The 17732-nt window shown below is 44.0% G+C and overlaps 1 protein-coding gene across 4 annotated transcripts in view; it reads left to right on the top strand.

The window, feature by feature from the left end:
* Nucleotides 1-17732, top strand: part of RUNX2 (RUNX family transcription factor 2) — a 123116-nt gene that overhangs the window by 53218 nt on the left and 52166 nt on the right. For 2 of the 4 annotated variants that reach the window (XM_026507327.4, XM_048219741.2), the window contains exon 4: nucleotides 13385-13558. The exons of the other annotated variants lie outside the window; for them this stretch is intronic. In XM_026507327.4, coding sequence (XP_026363112.1) covers nucleotides 13385-13558 — 174 coding nt within the window. The remainder of the gene's footprint in view (nucleotides 1-13384; nucleotides 13559-17732) is intronic. 4 annotated transcript variants of the gene reach the window in all.

Genomic DNA, 17732 nt, shown 5'->3' on the forward strand with positions numbered 1-17732 from the left:
GAGTGGGAGAGGAAGAAGCAGGCTCCCAGCGGAGGAGCCTGATGTGGGGCTCGATCCCATTAACGCCGGGATCACGCCCTGAGCCGAAGGCAGACGCTTAACCGCTGTGCCACCCGCCCCCATGCGGTACTTTTCTTACTCCCCGTTGGGCTATCATCAGTTCTGTTGGACAGAGTTTTAGTGTTCAGTGTCCTGGGTTGTCGGTAGGATTTTTTTGAGCCACTAGGCCAGTTAACTCTGGGGAAGAGCCTATCCTGGGAGCAGAAAGGATATCCTTTCTGTGAATAATCTCATTGAAAGGCCCATTAAAGAGCTAGGACCCGGATGAGAAAGGACCAAATGTGACGTGCTCTTCTTGGCGACGCCTCTTTTCGGATTGCTTTCCTTTTCCAGGGAGTGTCGTAGACTCTTGAGCGTGTGCCATTTTGAAAAAACAAAACAAGCAACAACAAAGGCATCTAATTAGGCCGGTGCATGGGAACACCTGTTGCAAGGAAAGATGTGTTCCGCCATCAGAGGGGTGGTGGTGTCATGGTGGACAGAGTGTAAAGCATGTTGGGTCTCGAGAGGACGGCATTCCTAATTACCTGAAAGAGACCCTGAACTCAGTAGTATCACCCCTACTTCCCCTGGTGCTTCCCTCCTTCTCTGTACAGAGATAAAGAGATAGAGATACCAGCGTCCATGCATATGTGGAAAAGCCAACACTTTATACATTTCACATGGACAAAAGCATTCCCCGAACTGTCATTGATTAAATCAGCGTGAAGCTGGCAGACAGACCCTTTAAACTTAACACTGCACTTGGTTTTAAAAAACAGAAAAGTTTTAGGGGCGCCCGGGTGGCTCAGTTGGTTAAGCGTCTGCCTTCAGCCCAGGTCATGATGCCGGGGCCTGGGATCGAGGCCCACATCAGCCTCTTTCCTTGGAAGGAGCCTGCTTCTCCCTCTCCCTCTGCTTGCCATTCCCCCTGCTTGTTCTCTTCTCTCTCTCCCTCTCTCTATCAAATAAATAAATAACATCTTAAAAAAAAAAAGAAAAACAGAAAAGTTTTAAGTTTCATCACCTGAAGCTTTTTTTTTTTTTTTGGAGTATTCAAAAAAAAAAATTGACGATTGAGCTAGCGTCTCCATAGTGTTCTTCCCTTGACGTCGGGGTGCTGAGAAAGCCTGAGAACAAGCACCAGCCCACTTCCTTCGGATTGAAAAGAATGCACTTTTCTCATCTGTGCCTGAGAAAAAAGGCTAAAACTTGCTATCTCTAAACTGCATTTAGCAGTCCTTTCGATTCCCTTTTATATAACAATAACTTGATCCTACTCAAAATACTTGGCACCTTCCGTGACAGCCTGGAATGTAAGAACACTTTAGCAGACCTGAGTGTGAGTGAACTCCAGGAGTTTTGGAATGAAGAGGTAGGGTTCTCAGTTCCTTATTCAGAGTTCACAGAAGATAAGAATACCGGGATTAACACAATAGACTCCTTTAATTTCACGCGGCTGAGGAAAGCAATTATCTGTCTATCAAGACTCGAGTAAATGGTGCAAGAGCATTAAGGAGAGCTGGGTAGACAAGTGGATGAGCGCTATTCCATTGGGAAATGGTGCCGAGGTAGGAGGGAGATCCTTTGCGTTTCACTTGTACACTGTTTTATTTTGGAGTTTATATCATGTTACCCTTGCAGCTTAGAGAGAAATGATCCTTTATTTTTTTTTATATATATATTGTCGATGGCATTTTTCAGTTCCTTACCCATCTGAATTTTATTAGGGGGCTTATTTCAAAGACATCTCCTGTTTAATCATGTTTAAACAATCTGTTTAAGACCTGTTATGTAGATATAAACACAAGAGCCCTTTAATGTAGTAAAACGGACTTCTGACAGACACGGCACACAGCAGACATCCATCCATTATTGCTTAAGCCACCGTTCCTTCTATGCCTGACCTGAGAGGGTAACCACAGAGCTCAGCTGACAGCCATCGCGGCTCAGAAGACCCTGACTTGCCCGTATTAATGTCTAGCGAGCCGAGAACTGCAGAGCAGCAGACAATCAGAGAGGTCTTAGACTACATTAAAGCTAAGTACCTTAAATCTGCTTTAATGGCTGTGTTTACATCTCCTTCTTCTTCATTCCTTTAAAAAAGTAATCAGGTTTTGCAAGCGTTAAGAAAACCACCTCTTCTTGCCAGCTGGACTAAGTCCAGTTGAAGCAAGAAAATTTCTAACCCCCCCTCCCCGCCCTTTCTTTTTCTGTCTTTTTCCTTTTATTTCCTCTGTGATCTTCACTGCCATTCAGCACAGCAAGACGGGGCTGCGGGAGCTGGCTGAATTTTTCCTCGGTTATTACTTTTTAACATTTTCTTCCTGTTCCGGAGCTGGGAAAATTGAAAATGATGTTCTGCTTTGGTCGCGGCGTGTGTCCAGAGAGGAGCCCTTCGCACTTTTTAATTACTTTTATGCACGGTTTTCTTTCTCTGCTTCAGACACACATACGGTTACATAACGCATGTGCAAAGTCATAATGATGACAGGCAAACAGGGACGATTGCATGCTAAGGACAGTCAGTCGGGATCCAGGAATTGCGTGACAGTCTGTAGGCTGGTTGTCACTGGCCTCTTTGAAGAATAATGCCATCCATGTTTAGCGGGATTATTGGCAAATAAACAGTGATGCTTTTTGTTCGGTTATGGAAACTACCATTTCCATTGCTTAAAACATTACCATTAAAAAAAATCTTTGCATCTCTCAGCGGGGTCTCTACAAATGTGAGTGGCACAAAACTGGGGTGTGTGAAGTATCTTAGAGTAAAAAGAAGGCAAAGGAAATGTTTTCAGCAGTAAAACACTCAAGTTTTACCAAGTTTTTTGTGGGGGGGGTTAAGTGTAAACATAGAGAAAGAGATCTTTTGTTCGTTTCCCAGAAACTGAAGGGAGCGATGCTGTTTCAGATGGCCCAGGATGGTTGTGGATGTTGGGCTGTGATTAGTCAGAGGACAAGAGGTATGGTGATAAAATGGAATTGGGAGGACCAGGTGTAATGTTATGAATTCTCAGAAGTAAGCTTCTCTGCTTTTTCTTTCTCTCTTTTTTTTTTTAATGTTTATTTATTTATTTGACAGAGAATGAGCGAAAGAGGGAACGCAAGCAGAGGGAGTGGGAGAGGGAGAAGCAGGCTCCCTGCTGAGCAGGCAGCCCTACTCGGGGCTCGATCCCAGAACCCTAGGATCATGACCTGAGCCGAAGGCAGACTTAACCGACTGAGCCACCCAGGCGTCCCTTCTCTGCTTTTTCTTATCCTCTTCTTTCTGGGCCTCTTTTTCTCAGCTTCCCCCCCTCCCCCAGGCCCCCTACTTTCCTTTCCCTGTATGAAAAGGAGGGCTGAGGTAGGTCAGGGGACTAGCTTCCAGTGTCACTGCCTACCTCCACAATTTCAAACAAGTCACAGGATTTTTTCTGGGCATCGGTTACTTTTCTAAAGTAATTCTCATTCATGTAATCTTGCTTTGAAATGGGAGTAAAGAGGGAAGGAGCATCCCTTGGAAATGACAGGGGGAAGAAGTAAAGGAAAGCAGGATTGGAATTGTTCAGGGCCGGAGAATCCGGAGGGAAAAGGCCTGAGGAGATGAGGGTTGTTTTAGGACCTGCGAGCAGGGCTTTCGATGAAGTCAGCCAGGTTCTCCGGGAGCTCTTTCTTCCCCTGCTTGCAAACGTATTACGTCTCCCCTTGTGTGTTTCCATTATACTTCCATCTGGTCTTTCTTTAAATTTTTTTAAGCCTTTTTTTTTTTCTTGTTGCCTCCCGTGAGTTTCTTTTTCCTTAGATGTCTCAAGCTTTTTTGAGTCCATTATTTCAAGAAAAAGGATTACACTCTAAGCATGTGTTTTTTAGAAGCTATTCCCTGATGTGTGACTGATACTGGCATAGCCTGATAGCCCCTTCAGTCTTTGATGGTCGTGATTGCCACAGCCTGAAATCTAAAAGTTATAAAGGAACTCGCAGTTACTATACACGCATGTTAATATTTCACAATTCTCTCATTAGTATATTTATTGAAAGATCTTGAATTCTTGAGCCTTTAGAAGCCTAGATTTTGGAAGAGGCTGTCCTTCAGTGATCTCTCTCATGCATCCAATTGCATTTAAAAAATGAGTTTGGGAGAGTGAACTTTTTTACTCACTGATCTAAACTGGCGCCTTTCGTTATTAAAAGAAAGCAAATTCAGTTTTTAACATTTTTTTCTATGAACTGGAGTTCCTAGAATATTTCTATGGAGTCTATGGCTTAACTATGTAATTATGTCTCTTGAGTAGATTATGTTTTTTCTTCCCATAATTATGTTTTTACCCAAGAGACTGGAAGGCTTCAGTCCTCTTTTGGGTGAAATTGTTCTTTCTCTCCTCTTCCTTGATAAACTTTGAATTCTACATGCCTGACTCTGCTCAAGGACTGAAAGGGGGCTCTTGAAGCTATGTGGAAGTGATTATGATTTTTTTTCCTTTAGAAATTGGTTTATATATTAAGAAGGGCCCTTGGAGAGAAGCTCTGTTAGTTCATTTTTGAAATGCCATCAGAGAAGAATCTCCTGGAAGGAGATTTGTTTATGATCTGTGGTCCTCTGTCTGAAGCCGCACACTAACATGGTTCTCGAGCTGTCTTCTCTCACGAGCTGTCTTTTGTGAGCGCCGGGGCCCCACGCACATGTCCTGTTGCACAGCTGCTCACTTCTAGCGGCTCAGAGGGGCTAGAAGTTTCTGAAGCATGAAGGTAATTTCTTAGTCCACTTTACTGTTCTAGTCCAGAAATAATTTTTGACCTGAACCAGACAGCATACTCTTAGGAAAAAAGATGACTCAGCAGCCTTTCCCAGCAAAGATTATAGACTCATCAATTTTACTGTGGGAAATGTTTGCCAATGACTAGCTCTTTTTTTTTTTTTCCTCCTCCTTTCTTTGACTGGATAAAAGGAGAGATAATTCTAAATTTATCAGTGTTCTTATTTATTAATTCAGTAAGCATTTGTTGTGGGCCTTCTTTGTACCAAGGCTCCAGGTTAGGTGCTAGACATGAGACGTGACACCTATCCTCAAGGCGTTCTAGTCAAGTCCAGGAGAATCTAAGATAATAGGGTTTGAAATTTTGTATAAATATCTTATATCAATTCAGCGTCAGTTAATGCTTACTGAATGCCTGCTACACTTAAGTATAACCACATGCAGTAGACGAAAAACAGTTGTAGCTGCTTTCAGCTAGCTGAGATGGAAGCCAGAGGGACCACGGAGCCCTAGAGCCAGAAAAGACCAGAACAGTGTGATGGCCAAATGGAGATGATGGGGCGAGGGTATTCTAAGTAGGGGAAGACAGCTTGTGCAAAGGCACGGGGGCTCTATGAAGAACTGTGGATAGGGCAGTGTGAGTAGAGTGTAGGCGGGGAGTGGTATCGCTGTAGCCATCCGAAACGAGAGTGACAACGGACATTCAGACCATACTTTCCAGGTCTTTCCAAGTCTTTGTTTTCCCTGCTGGGCTCAGGGAGCTCTGTTCAATACAATAGACAGTGTCAGACAGTTGAGATGTTTTGAGCATGTGAGTCATCTTAGGATTTAGGGACTGAAAAGACTTTGGAAAGTCTGGAAGTGAACCCTTCACTTTCGGTGGGCCCAGAGAGTTCCATTAAATCCTTTCCTGCGGTTAGCCGTACAGCTCGTTGGTGTCCTTTCGTTTACTCCAGGCTGTTTGTCTGGTGGGTTAGCCACAAGTGAGAGGTTAGGAGTGGTTCTGGTGGGACTGGAAAGTGGGGGGCCCTTTCTGCGGAAACTGGGAACGGCCTTACCCAGATGCTGGGGTCCAGGAAAGGGAGGTAGCAAAGGTGTACCAGGGCCGGCCGGATTTTGAACCTTGGAGACTGGGAAGTGGTGATATTAATGGAAATAAGGAAATTCGAGGAGAAGCTAGTTGGGACTGTTTGTAGTGGGGGCGGGGGTGTGTCAGGGAGAGGCAGAGGGCTTAACCAAACATCACAAACGTCACAAGAGTATAGGTCTTCGCTTTTTAGACTTTCACAAACCACCAGTGAAATGTAGTCATCTGAATGTAAACAGAAAGGAGTTTCACTTTTCTTAGTAGTATTTCCATTTTCACATGCACGTAGGAATGCAGAAAATCAGGGTTTTCCATTTGGAGCCTCAATAGTTACAAAGTATTTGAATCCCAACTTTGTACAGCTCCCCTAAGAACTCCCTTGAGTCACTGTAATCTCCCCTGTTAACGTTGCTTTTGCTGGAAACCATCTAAACTTCTCCGAGATGAACTAAAGTTCATCCTTAGTAGTAGAATTCCAAGTAATTTCATCTGGAATAGAATTAGGACTTTAACAGTAGTCAACCTGTTCCCGAGCCCCTCCTTGCAAACACTCCTTCATATGTCACTTTCAGGGTAGAGAGATTGGAACCAAGGCTTCATTTTTGTTGTTTTTCCAGACCTGCTGTGAGTAGCAGCTCCATTGCTGTATAATCAACTTGCTCTGAAAAATGGCAACTCTTGCTTTTTTGCTGCAAGGATCATTGTCAGAACATCTGAAGTGCATATATCCTGGGGCTTGAGCCCTCGAGTATCGGACCAGGTCTCCTCCTCTTGCACACTTGCTGACAGCAAGCTTAGCTAGTATCTCCCAGGTCGCCCCGTCCTCCAGGGAAGCCCGTGTGCCTGGCACAGGAGACTCTTGGGCTGCCAAAGGATTGTTTCATTAGTCAGAGGGTAAAAAGATCTGTCTACAAAGGGCAGGTTCCCATAGAGATGGCAGAGTTTAGAAGAACTCATGTGTGGTTGTGAAACTAGAGGCACCAAGTAACTTGAAGAATAGTGTGCTTCTGTTGAGATTCATATCATGTATGTGTTCAACACTGTCTTGTCTCACAAGATATTTATTATCACGTTTCCGTCATTTGTCCTCCAGCTAGCTTTCCTCCTTTCTTCTCTGCTTATCGAAATCCTGCTTGACTTCTAGGACATAATGACCCCATCAGTGAGAGCTTCCTCTTTCCTTCTAGTATCAGTTGCTCCCCTGTTCTTCCTAGAGCAGTTATTGGGTTTTTTTTTAAGTTTTTCTTTTATTATGAAAAATTTCAAACATACTAAAAGAGATTATATTCGATAAACTCCCATATACCCATCACCTTATTTTATAAGTAATAGCATTTTGCCATATTTGCTTCATCTGATGTTTTGCTGATTTTAAAGCAAATACCAGACATCGTGACACTTACCCCCTGAATATATTCGTTAGCTCTTCTAAAAAATAAGGGCATATTCTTACATAATCACGAAAAGCACCACTTCCTTAATATTTTAAAATAGTCCGTGTTCATATTTCCTCAATTGATCCCCAAACCTAAGCATTTTAGTGATTGCCCTCATCACAGCCTTCCCGAGTTACACTTAATGGCTTGTCTTTCTTCCTTTCCAAACTGTGAACTGCTGGAGGACAGGGGCATTATCTCGAGTACTGTGTCTCTCTCCTCCTCCTTGCAATGCCCGGGGAGACTTGCGTGTGGACACGTGCCCCGCACACGCACACGCTCGCTGGACTCGCCGATCCTGGTATAGATGTGTGCTGGTTCCTGATTGAGGGTCCATTGCAGATCTGCCTTTTTGCTTTATTTATCGTATTTGGAAATGGTATTATTACGCTACCCAGGATGGGAGGAGATACCCCATAAGAGAATGGAGTGCTTAAAATCGATTTGAAATAGTGACATAAAAAGGCGAGCTGCCAAACATCGTGCCCTTGTGATCTGCGAAGTGAGAGTGGGCCTGCTGTGACGTGGTGCCCTCTTGCTGAAGTCGCCTTGTTTTCGGAAGGTGCACTCTTGGGAGGTGGCTTTTGGGCATGCTTCAGGAGTCAGTCCTTCCCTTTGGGGGGAAGTTAGAGCTGAGGCCATGCATCAGGCTGTGAGGACAGAGCATAGAGTGTGATGGTCTGGCCGGAGGCCCACGCAGCTTTCTAGGGCCGTTATGCAGTTCTCAGTCGACTTTTATAAAAATGGGGCACAAAGGGTCCCGTCACGGATGCAAGTTTGTTTTTGTAGTTCACGCAGCACCATTTCCAGGTCTTCACGTGCGGCTTTCAGATGTGTGATCTTTTCAGCAGAAATCCTAATGGCAGGATTCCCAACGAGCCTTGTGAGTGCGGGCCCTTGCGCTACCAGAGCTGGGCGGGGAGGGATGGGGCAATCAGCTGCGCCCTTGCTTAGGGACCTAACTGTTCCTCATGCGTCTTTGCTCTAAAGATGTGTGAATGCTGTGACCTTTGGATCATGCTTTCTTCTCATGCCCCTGAGTTTATTGCAACAAAAGTCATATTCAGCCAAACACATTCAACTTTTTGAGAGAAATTACTTCTGAAAAGTACTTCTTTTTTTTCCATTTTAAATTCATTTTGGGCCATGATTTCCCCTGGTGCTGCAGTGTTATACAGTAAAATAAGCTGGTTGGCAGTGGGAGGGAAAAGAGCCTGGGACCGGCAATCAGAAACCCTGAGTTCCAGTCCTGCCACTAACTATGTGATTGGGGTTTTTTGGGGAAAGATAGCATTATACTATGATATCCTGGGCCAGAAAATTTTCTCTCCACCAGGACATTCATCTAAAAGAGGAGAACATTCATTCATTCATTCATTCATTCATTGCATAAATATTTGTTGAGCACCTACTATGTCAGGCACTATAAGTAAGGATACAACTTAAAACAAGAATATTTTTTAATTTTTTTTCTAATAATAATTTTTTATTATATTATGTTAGTCACCATACAGTACATCCTTAGTTTCTGATGTAAAGATTTAAGATCCTCATGGGGCTTCCATCTTGCTGGGGAGACAAATACAAAGATACGAACACACTGTGGTAATAGCCATAAAGAATATAAAGGCAGGCTGTGCTCGAGGAGGAGGAAACCTGCCCTGGGTATAGTAGGCAGGCAAGACCTCTCATTGGAGGTGGTGTTCACTGTGAGGTTGAAGGGGTGAGAAGGACTGGGCCCTACAGAGAAATAAGGGGAGAGCATTTCGGGAATATGGAGAGGTTCTGGGACGGGAAACTGCAAGGAGACAGTGTCAGACGCCCAGAGAGACATGATGGGGTCCTGGACTAGGGTCCTATCAGTAGAAGTGAGAACACTGAATGGCTTTGAGATATACTTTCAAGATGGAAATGACAAGACGTGGTAATAGATTGAATGTGGGAAGTGAGGGATAAGGGGAAATCAAGGAAAATGTCTGGGGTTTTGGCTTCCATGCCTGAGTGGCTGGTGCCACTTCCTGAGATGAGGGTACTCCTAGAGAGGAATAGGGTTCTTTGGCAAGAAGAGTCAAGAATTGTGTCTTAAATATACTGCATTTAAGATCTCTTTTAGACACCTGAGGGGAGAGTCCAGTAGGCAGTGGAACCTGTAGACCTGGAACTCAGGACAGAGGTCAGAGCTTACCTCAGAAATGGGGAGTCACTGGCACAAATAGGTGGCATCGAGTAGGTGGGACTGTGATGTCATCTTGGGCAGTGGTCGTCTGCTTTGGCTGCACATCGGATCATGGGCGGAGCTTGTACAAAATAACTCCCCGGGGTGCACTTCCCAGAGATTCTGATTTAATTAAGCTGATGTGGGGTCTGGACATCTACATTTTTCAAAGCTCCCTGGAGGGTTTTCTTTTTTCTCTTTTTTTTTCTTTTTTTTCTTTTAATTTTTTTTATTATATTATGTTAGTCACCATGCAGTACATCCCTGGCTTCTGATGTAAAGTTCGATGATTCATTAGTTGCGTATAACACCCAGCGCACCATGCAATACGTGCCCTCCTTACTACCCATCACCAGTCTATCCCATTCCCCCACCCCCCTCCCCTCTGAGGCCCTCAGTTTGTTTCTCATAGTCCATAGTCTCTCATGCTTCACTCCCCCTTCTGATTACCCCCCCTTTCTTTATCCCTTTCTTCCCCTACCAATCTTCCTAGTCCTGGAGGATTTTCTTATCCAGCTGGGGCAGGAGAGCCACAGCCCAAGGGAGAAAGTTTCCCATTCTTTATACCTTCCTCCTGTTTGGAAGACACACTCTTGGGCCCTTTGGCTGATGTTCAGTTCTCCCTGTACCATGGCAGAGTCCCCTGCCTTTGACTTAACTCAGTGTGCCCTTGTCTTCCGTGCTCTCGATTTCTTAAGCCACTCCTCGAGTGTGGAGGATGGAAGAACGTCTTCTTTCAGCCCATCATTCGCATGCTACCCCTGATGTGGTTTAGCGGTAGCCGGTGTTTGTCATGGTTGAAAGATGAACAACCTGTTCGGCTTTTGTTCTTCCTTGTGCTGTCAGAATTTTGTTGTGGTTGTGGTGGTGGCTACGAAGGGGTAGACATCTACGAGGAAAACGCACACTTTGGTTTGTATGTACGCAGCCACAGACGGAGATTCCCTGAATTGCGCGGGGTGTCTGTAGAGACTCGGTAGCTCGTGTTTGAAGGTAATTTCCGTAAGGTCATGGAGGCTTTTAAAATTTCACCTGCTCTTACATTTTTCAAACTTACCAGTGCTGCTTCAGGTCCTTTATCCTCGCCCACAAACTCCTGTGGCTCCCCGAAGCCCTGGGCTAGGAGGAAATGCAAGGTGTACTCACCCATCCGTACACGGAGCTCACATCTCGTACGGTCTCCGTGAAAACCCAGGGAAAAGGCTGTAGGAAGCAGAGGAAAGGCTTTATGAAGTTTTCTTGTGACCCATAGCCCACATAAAGTCCCAGTGTTTAAAGGAACCATGCAAGATCATGTAGCCCTCTCCTTAGCCCTCAGGGAATCTGCCACTCCAAAAATATGGCCTATTAAAAGACATAACTTCCAGGGACAATTCCATAAGCTCTCTTGTTAATGTTTACAGCTGTATCAACACCCCACCAATACTTTTTTTTTTTTTTTGTATGTGTGTGAGGAACAGAATCCACGGATCTAACTGTGACAAGTACTATATAATTCCCTGATTGTGAAACTAGTTAGACCCAGCAAGATGCACTGATGGAAGTTCGTGTAGGGTAACGGGCGAGCTATTAACTTTGTAATCGAACCCTCGCTGCTGCTTCTGCCTGCCTTGAAAACCGGCCTTGGCACCGCATGGGCTTAGTTCTTAGTTCTCTGTGTGTCGATCTGGACGTTTTCAGTCCTCTACGGCAGCCGTGAGCGGGAGGGAAGATAAAGCTAGAACGCCAGCATTGATGGCCCCCCACGATGGGTGGGAAGCTTGGTCAGCTAGGACAGGAACCGTGTACTGTCCAGGCTGAGCTGGCCAATGGCCGAAGAGCACAGGCCAGTTGTTTTACCGCCACAGACCTTAGCTGCTTTGTCCGTGAGCACCTTGCTGCCTGGGGTCTGGGGGCTGTTTGGGGTGATCTCTAAAGACCCTGAAGAGTTCTAAAATCTCTTCATAATCTGGATAAGAAGTCCTAAACAACGGGAAAAACAGCATAAAAAACAATGACTTTCCCTGATCACTTTTTCTCCTGGTCTCCGTCCCTCGTTCCAGCAGATGCCCCAAACTGACGCCGGCAGGAAATAGGGTGGTGGGTGCATTTCAGTTAATGGGCCTATTTGGAACATGTTTGGCTGCGGAGACAGCTACACTCATATTACCAAGCCTTGGCTTGCTGTCTGTTTTCTTTGGGCTGGGTAGGCAATGAAAAAGGAGACAGGAAAATACATTTTGGGGCAAATAAAATACGGAATTTGTCTTATGAAGACAGCTTATAGCTGGGAAATTCTAATGTTCACCTTAACCCTCTCCTCATAGATTCCTCCTGTGCTGTACCAAGAGGAAGATGAGGTGTTCTCGCTACCCATAGAATATACCTCCTCATTCTTGAAGGCTCTTAAAAATCCGCCTTCCAGGTTTTTTTTTTTTTTTTTCTTTTATGGGTAATAACCCCGATTCCCTCAGTTTTTCTTCAAAGGGCAAATTTTGATTCTAGTCACCATCTTAATGGCTCTTTTTTTTTTCTTTCTTTCTTTTTTTTTTTTAAAGAGAGAGAGCGAGCATGCATGCGTGAGAGGTGGGGGGAGGGGCAAAGGGAGAAAGAGAGAATCTCAAGTAGGCTCCCAGCCCAGCACAGAGCCCGATGCGGGGCTTGATCTCACGACCCTGAGATCATGACCTGAGCTGAAGTAAAGAGTCGGAGGCTTAACCAACTGAGCCACCCAGGTGCCCCTTAATGGCTCTTCTTTGAATAAGCTTCAGTTTCAGCTACAATATGTTGGGGTAACATCCTAGGGCCTCATTCTGGCACAGGATGTGGAAGAAGGAATCTGTAGTTTATTTCTGTTCACGTATGAGGCGTTACCGTGCTCGCCCATCACTGTGCCACTCCACAGATGTGCGCTTCACCTATGTAGCACCAAGATTCAGAGGGTTTTCTGTTATACTTGGACCAGGACTTGCTAAGAATGATTTCATGATTTTCAAAAAGACTTAGAACCTTAGTTATATTTTAATTTGCATATTTCTTTAATATCTAGAATTTCCTTAGATTTTAGACTTAAGTAAACTAGAAGAGAGACAAAGGTGTTTTATTTTGTTTTGTTTTTTTAAATAATGGATTCTCACATTCCCATGGTAACCCAAAGGGTATTTTTCAATTTTTTATACAGAATCATAGTACTAGATTAAGAATAAAAAAGCATTTTCTCTGATTTAGCATAGTTTATCATATGCTTTTAGGTTTTTGGGGTCTCACAAAATATCCAGATTCCTCTTGAGAATTTGAGTTTCCTTGACTACATTTCCATTTTTTCCTCTTAAAGGGGTTCTAGGTGTGAGTTTTAATTTTTTAGAAGAGTCACAGTAAGGTATAGTTGTAACATAAAAAAGGACAAGTCACTTATGGTCATCTTGGGAATTTCCCTTTGACAAATGTGTTTGTCTCTGTTTCTGCCCCAGTCTTGGGATAATAAGTGTGACACGCACAGACTCTCTGAACTATGAGGAAGTTCCTTCATGAAACAAGCAAACACACCCCAGTACACAATCACTTTTCCCACCCTCACCAAGAGGGTTAGAGGAGGCACCCAGAGAGTCTCTCTTGAGTTCCAGCGTCCTGGCCTCGCTACTGATGCTCGACTCCGAGGCACCCTCTGGACCCTCAGCTCTCCATTCATAGAACAGAAGTAGGAATGCTTGCCGCCAGATGATGCTTATAAAGCCGCTTGAAACGGAAGGCACTATAGAGACACTTCATTATAAATATCAGTATTGATGATTCCTTGGCTAAAACCCCCCGTATGTATGTTCACATATCTATTTAGTATGGTCAATTGTTCAGCTAATTAATATGCTTTTATTTTATGATTTGCTGTTTCCAGGGCACAGACAGAAGCTTGATGACTCTAAACCTAGTTTGTTCTCTGACCGCCTCAGTGATTTAGGGCGCATTCCTCATCCCAGTATGAGAGTAGGTGTCCCGCCTCAGAACCCACGGCCCTCCCTGAACTCTGCACCAAGTCCTTTTAATCCACAAGGACAGAGTCAGATTACAGGTAAGACAGATTCCTAGGTTTCACTTGCACACGCTCCGGCAGGCTGGGGGTGAGGGGCTACCATGTGAGATGTACTCACTGCAATACTCCTGGGCTGTGAAATGGCTTTATTATTAAAGAATCAAGACGTGAAGATCTTACGGACCTTCTTCTTCTTCTTCTTCTTTTTTTTAATAAAAAACCAAATTCCAGTATGCAGTAACTTTGGGATGAACTCTGGGGGAAGGTGCTGCCACGGCTGTGCTCTGGAGCACCGTCAGTCCACACTGGTGGGTGGTAATAACCATGCTCTCTGGGAGAACGTTTGCTGGAAGTTTCTGGACCGCGCCCGCGTGGCGCAGGGGAGACCATCACACCCTCACCATTAGAAAACTAGTGTGACTGTCTCAGATTGGGGCTTAAATTTCTGACATGTATAACTGTTTCATTCAGCGTGTTTGAAGATTGCCCAGGGCTAACAGGAAGCCTTGATTGGTGGGTACAAGGCAAGGTCAATGAGCAGCTCATCAGACAAAAGTCGTTGCTGATTCATATTTAGCTCCGGGTCCTAATGCGACATTTCTCTTTATACTACATTCTAGTAAGCTGCTTACTACCTTTCTTCTTAAAAATTAACGTCAGCGTTGCATTACAGACTAATCATTCACATTTGGTGCAGTGAGACTCCCAACTCTCTCTCTCTCTCTCTTTTTTCTGCCCTACTTGTGCAAAAACAGATCTTGCTTTTAGTGTGATTGCTTGTAGGTCATGGTGACAGAGAGTGTGTCAGTCATCATAGATCTTTAATTTGCTACCACAAGTATCGAGAGCTGATGTCACCTAGTCATGTCATCTAGTTTCTGTTGTTGGCAGGGGTGGAATAGAATGGAGCAAAATAATTCAAAACAAAACGTACAGTAAACTCTCAACATGGATCTATTCTGATGGTTAGGTTTTGGTCAATAGTGGTTAGGTGTTGAGTGTCCTTAATGGTTTATAAACGTAATTGTTTATAAATGGAATGACGTACCTCTCTATCTTTCCTGCCCATATTAGGTATATGTCTTCTTGCATGTTTACTTGGAGTAGGTTTCTGTGGGTATATATATTAGTCTGAATATAAGGGTTTGCCTGAGTATATATTTTTTAAAAAATGCAGAATTATAAAAATAAAATTAACACTAAAGAAAACCAGAGTTCTGCATCAGGGAAGAACATTAGAGCTCTTGAAGAACAACCATGTATTAGCCTAAATAAGTCTCTAAATGTTGATATGTGGGAATAAAAAAGTTAGTGCCTTTACTAGACATGTGTCCTTGATAAAAATGTGGGGGTGAAATTCACGCTAACTTGTGAATTTGAAGGTTATAGCTATAGGTGCTACTGCATTTAAGTGGGCTTTAGATCTTTGATTAAGGTCCATAAATAGCTCTCCTTTTGTCTTTATAGTAATCTTTGGACCATATGTGTGTATGGAAGCATTTGGATACATATATAAAAGTGTTTATATATGATTTTTAAGGGACTTATGGTGGCTAATAAAATATATATGAGAAAAATACATGTTCCATGATTTGGCAATCCCTGGGTTCTTTAAATGTTTGATTCCTGTATTCTCATCCTTAACTGCCAATTACGTTTTGCTAATGAGGAATGCTTTCAAAATAGCCTTTGAAAACTGGGTGTTGCTTGATCCATTTAAGAAGATGCTTTTCTCAAGGCTTTGACCTCAGACCTAAGGATGACATCATTAAAAAAATAACCGGAGGACATTTTAGAAACCGAAGGTACCTTAGCTACTGTTAACCAAAAGGCCGGTAAGAGTGGCGAAGAGACCTACTGTTTCGCAGCAGTTTAAGTGTAGAGAGTAATGCTCTGGGGAGCTGTAGGACACATGGAGAGCGCTTGGGCAGATCAGGCTCCTGGCCGGCTCCGTAGACTGGGCTCGACGCTGCTCGTCACCCTCCTCCCTGTCGGGAGGCTCAAGAAGGTCAAGCTTCTTGTCTGCAGTTTTGCATTAAGTTAGTGACAGCGGAATTAGGGCTCTCGACTCCTGATGCAGTATGTTTTTTCTTAATACAATAGCATGCTGCAACTCCATCACCATCAATTACAGATAACATTTACATCTTCACTGGATGTATTTTGAAAAACGAAAACATAGAACATTTGTATTTCTAGGTCCCGATAGCTTTCTGGAATTATACCACCAGAGTATTGGCTCTGCATCTGGGATGACAGCACCAGTATAATTTCTAGATCAGTCTTCTCGTTCTGCTAACATTCACAAGCCGTTGGGCCCAACAACTTTCCCCAGCCTTCCCGAGTTGCAGATTGGCACATGCGCATGTGTGCACATGCGGGTGCGCATGTGCACGTGCGGGCACGCGGGCGCGCGCGCACACACACACGTACACATGCCGCGCCTACGCACTCCCGGCCGTGCGCACTTTCCTTTCATGCTCCTGTATTGTCAGTGCCACAACACAAGGTTCTACTCGTAACCAAGGGTGTACACGGTTCTACCATGACTCAGATGAGTGGGAGAACCAAGACCATCCGTAGCGGCAGCAACTTCCAAGTGAGTTGAATCGATTTCATTATTTTCCCCTCTGGGTTAATTTTATTTATTTAGTACGAATTAGAGCCTACTACATGTAGAGAATTGGGTCTTGGTAATATAGGATGGGGCGGGGAAGCAAAGCTCTCTGTCCTTGAGTTAAAGTCTAATTCAGGACGTAGCTGTCCTTCCCAACCCTCGCACAGCCACATCCTGTCCCCAGAGGATAACGTCGTTGTTCCCTGAGGGCATGTTCTTCTCTCTGTACCCCCTTACTTAGGCTGGCCTCCCTCCGGTGGTTCCTGTCTGCTGAAATGGGCCGTCTATCCTTCAAGGTCACTGTTAGCTTCTTTAGGAAAGAGTCCTGGCACCTCTGCTTATAGGCTGCCTACCCATCCTCTAAACTTTAGTTGAGATTGCCTTATTTTACAGTTTCCACAAGTTCGTTTTTTCCCTACCCTGTTAGATTGCAAATTCTTTGAGGGATTTATTACGGGGATTTATTTTGGTTTGTGCCTAGCATAGTGGTAGCATCTCGTGAAATGTCGAATGAATGAAAGTTTGTTTTTTTATTTTTATTTTTTTAAAGATTTTATTTATATTTGAGATAGAGAGAGAGAGGGCATGAAAGAGAAAGCATGAGTTGGGGAGAGGAGCAGAGGGAGAGAGAGAAGCAGACTCCCTGCTGAGCAGGGAGCCTGGTACTGGTCATGGGATCATGACCTGAGTTGATGCTTAACCGACTGAGCCACTCAGGTGCCCCTGAATGAAAGTTTAGATGAGAAGAGATCCATACAAGAAGGGCTGGGATGTCATGCCTTGTTGGCAGTAACTGTTTCTAATTTCCTGTCCCAGCGTGTCATTGTTCCCTGGCGATGAAAAATAATGGCAGAAATCACATCTCAGTATAACGCTTACGTAGTTAAACCATGATTAAATTTAAATTCTACTTACAAGCCTTACCTGTAATGGATTTTGTAACTTCTTTGCATCATGTCACATCTGCATTTTAGTTCATGGAATCTTTTGGATACAGATGTTTGTCACCTCTCATTGGCTTGGCCCCCTTGATATCTCAAGCTCTTAGCTCAGGACTGTAGCTGATGATCGTGGTTGTATGGTCACTACTGGTTCTCCCATTTGCCAGCAGAAAAGGAGTGACATGAAGTTAGAAGTCATAAACTGAGCAAGCGATAGACATTTAGTATTTCATATTCGTGTTCTCCAGTGTCTCTCGCAGTTCCTAAGGCTGACGGTCTCAGCCATGCAGTGGGGTGACTTCTTTGCTGTGCTGGCCTCATGGTATCATTCTGTCATAGTCATGAATGGCTGATGTTCTCTCTGAGGGCCCCAGGCCTCCTATGGCTTCCTGAGGAAGTTGCTTCCTTCCTCTGTACCTTTTTTTTTTTTTTTCAATCTTTCAGACATCTGGTGCCTGTTTCTGGGTGCTGGGAAACACCTAGTCTGTCACAAATGTCTGTTTCTTTGGATTCAGAATATGGTGATAGCAATAGAGTTGGGATATTATGTTAGGAGATATTACTCAAGATAATCACTATTTTAAACTCATTACTTTGTGGGTGGCTGAGCTAGACCTAAAACAAACAATAAAAAGCAGACTTAGGCCCTTGCGTT

Source organism: Ursus arctos, unplaced genomic scaffold, assembly GCF_023065955.2.
Source record: "Ursus arctos isolate Adak ecotype North America unplaced genomic scaffold, UrsArc2.0 scaffold_29, whole genome shotgun sequence".
NCBI lineage: Eukaryota > Metazoa > Chordata > Mammalia > Carnivora > Ursidae > Ursus > Ursus arctos.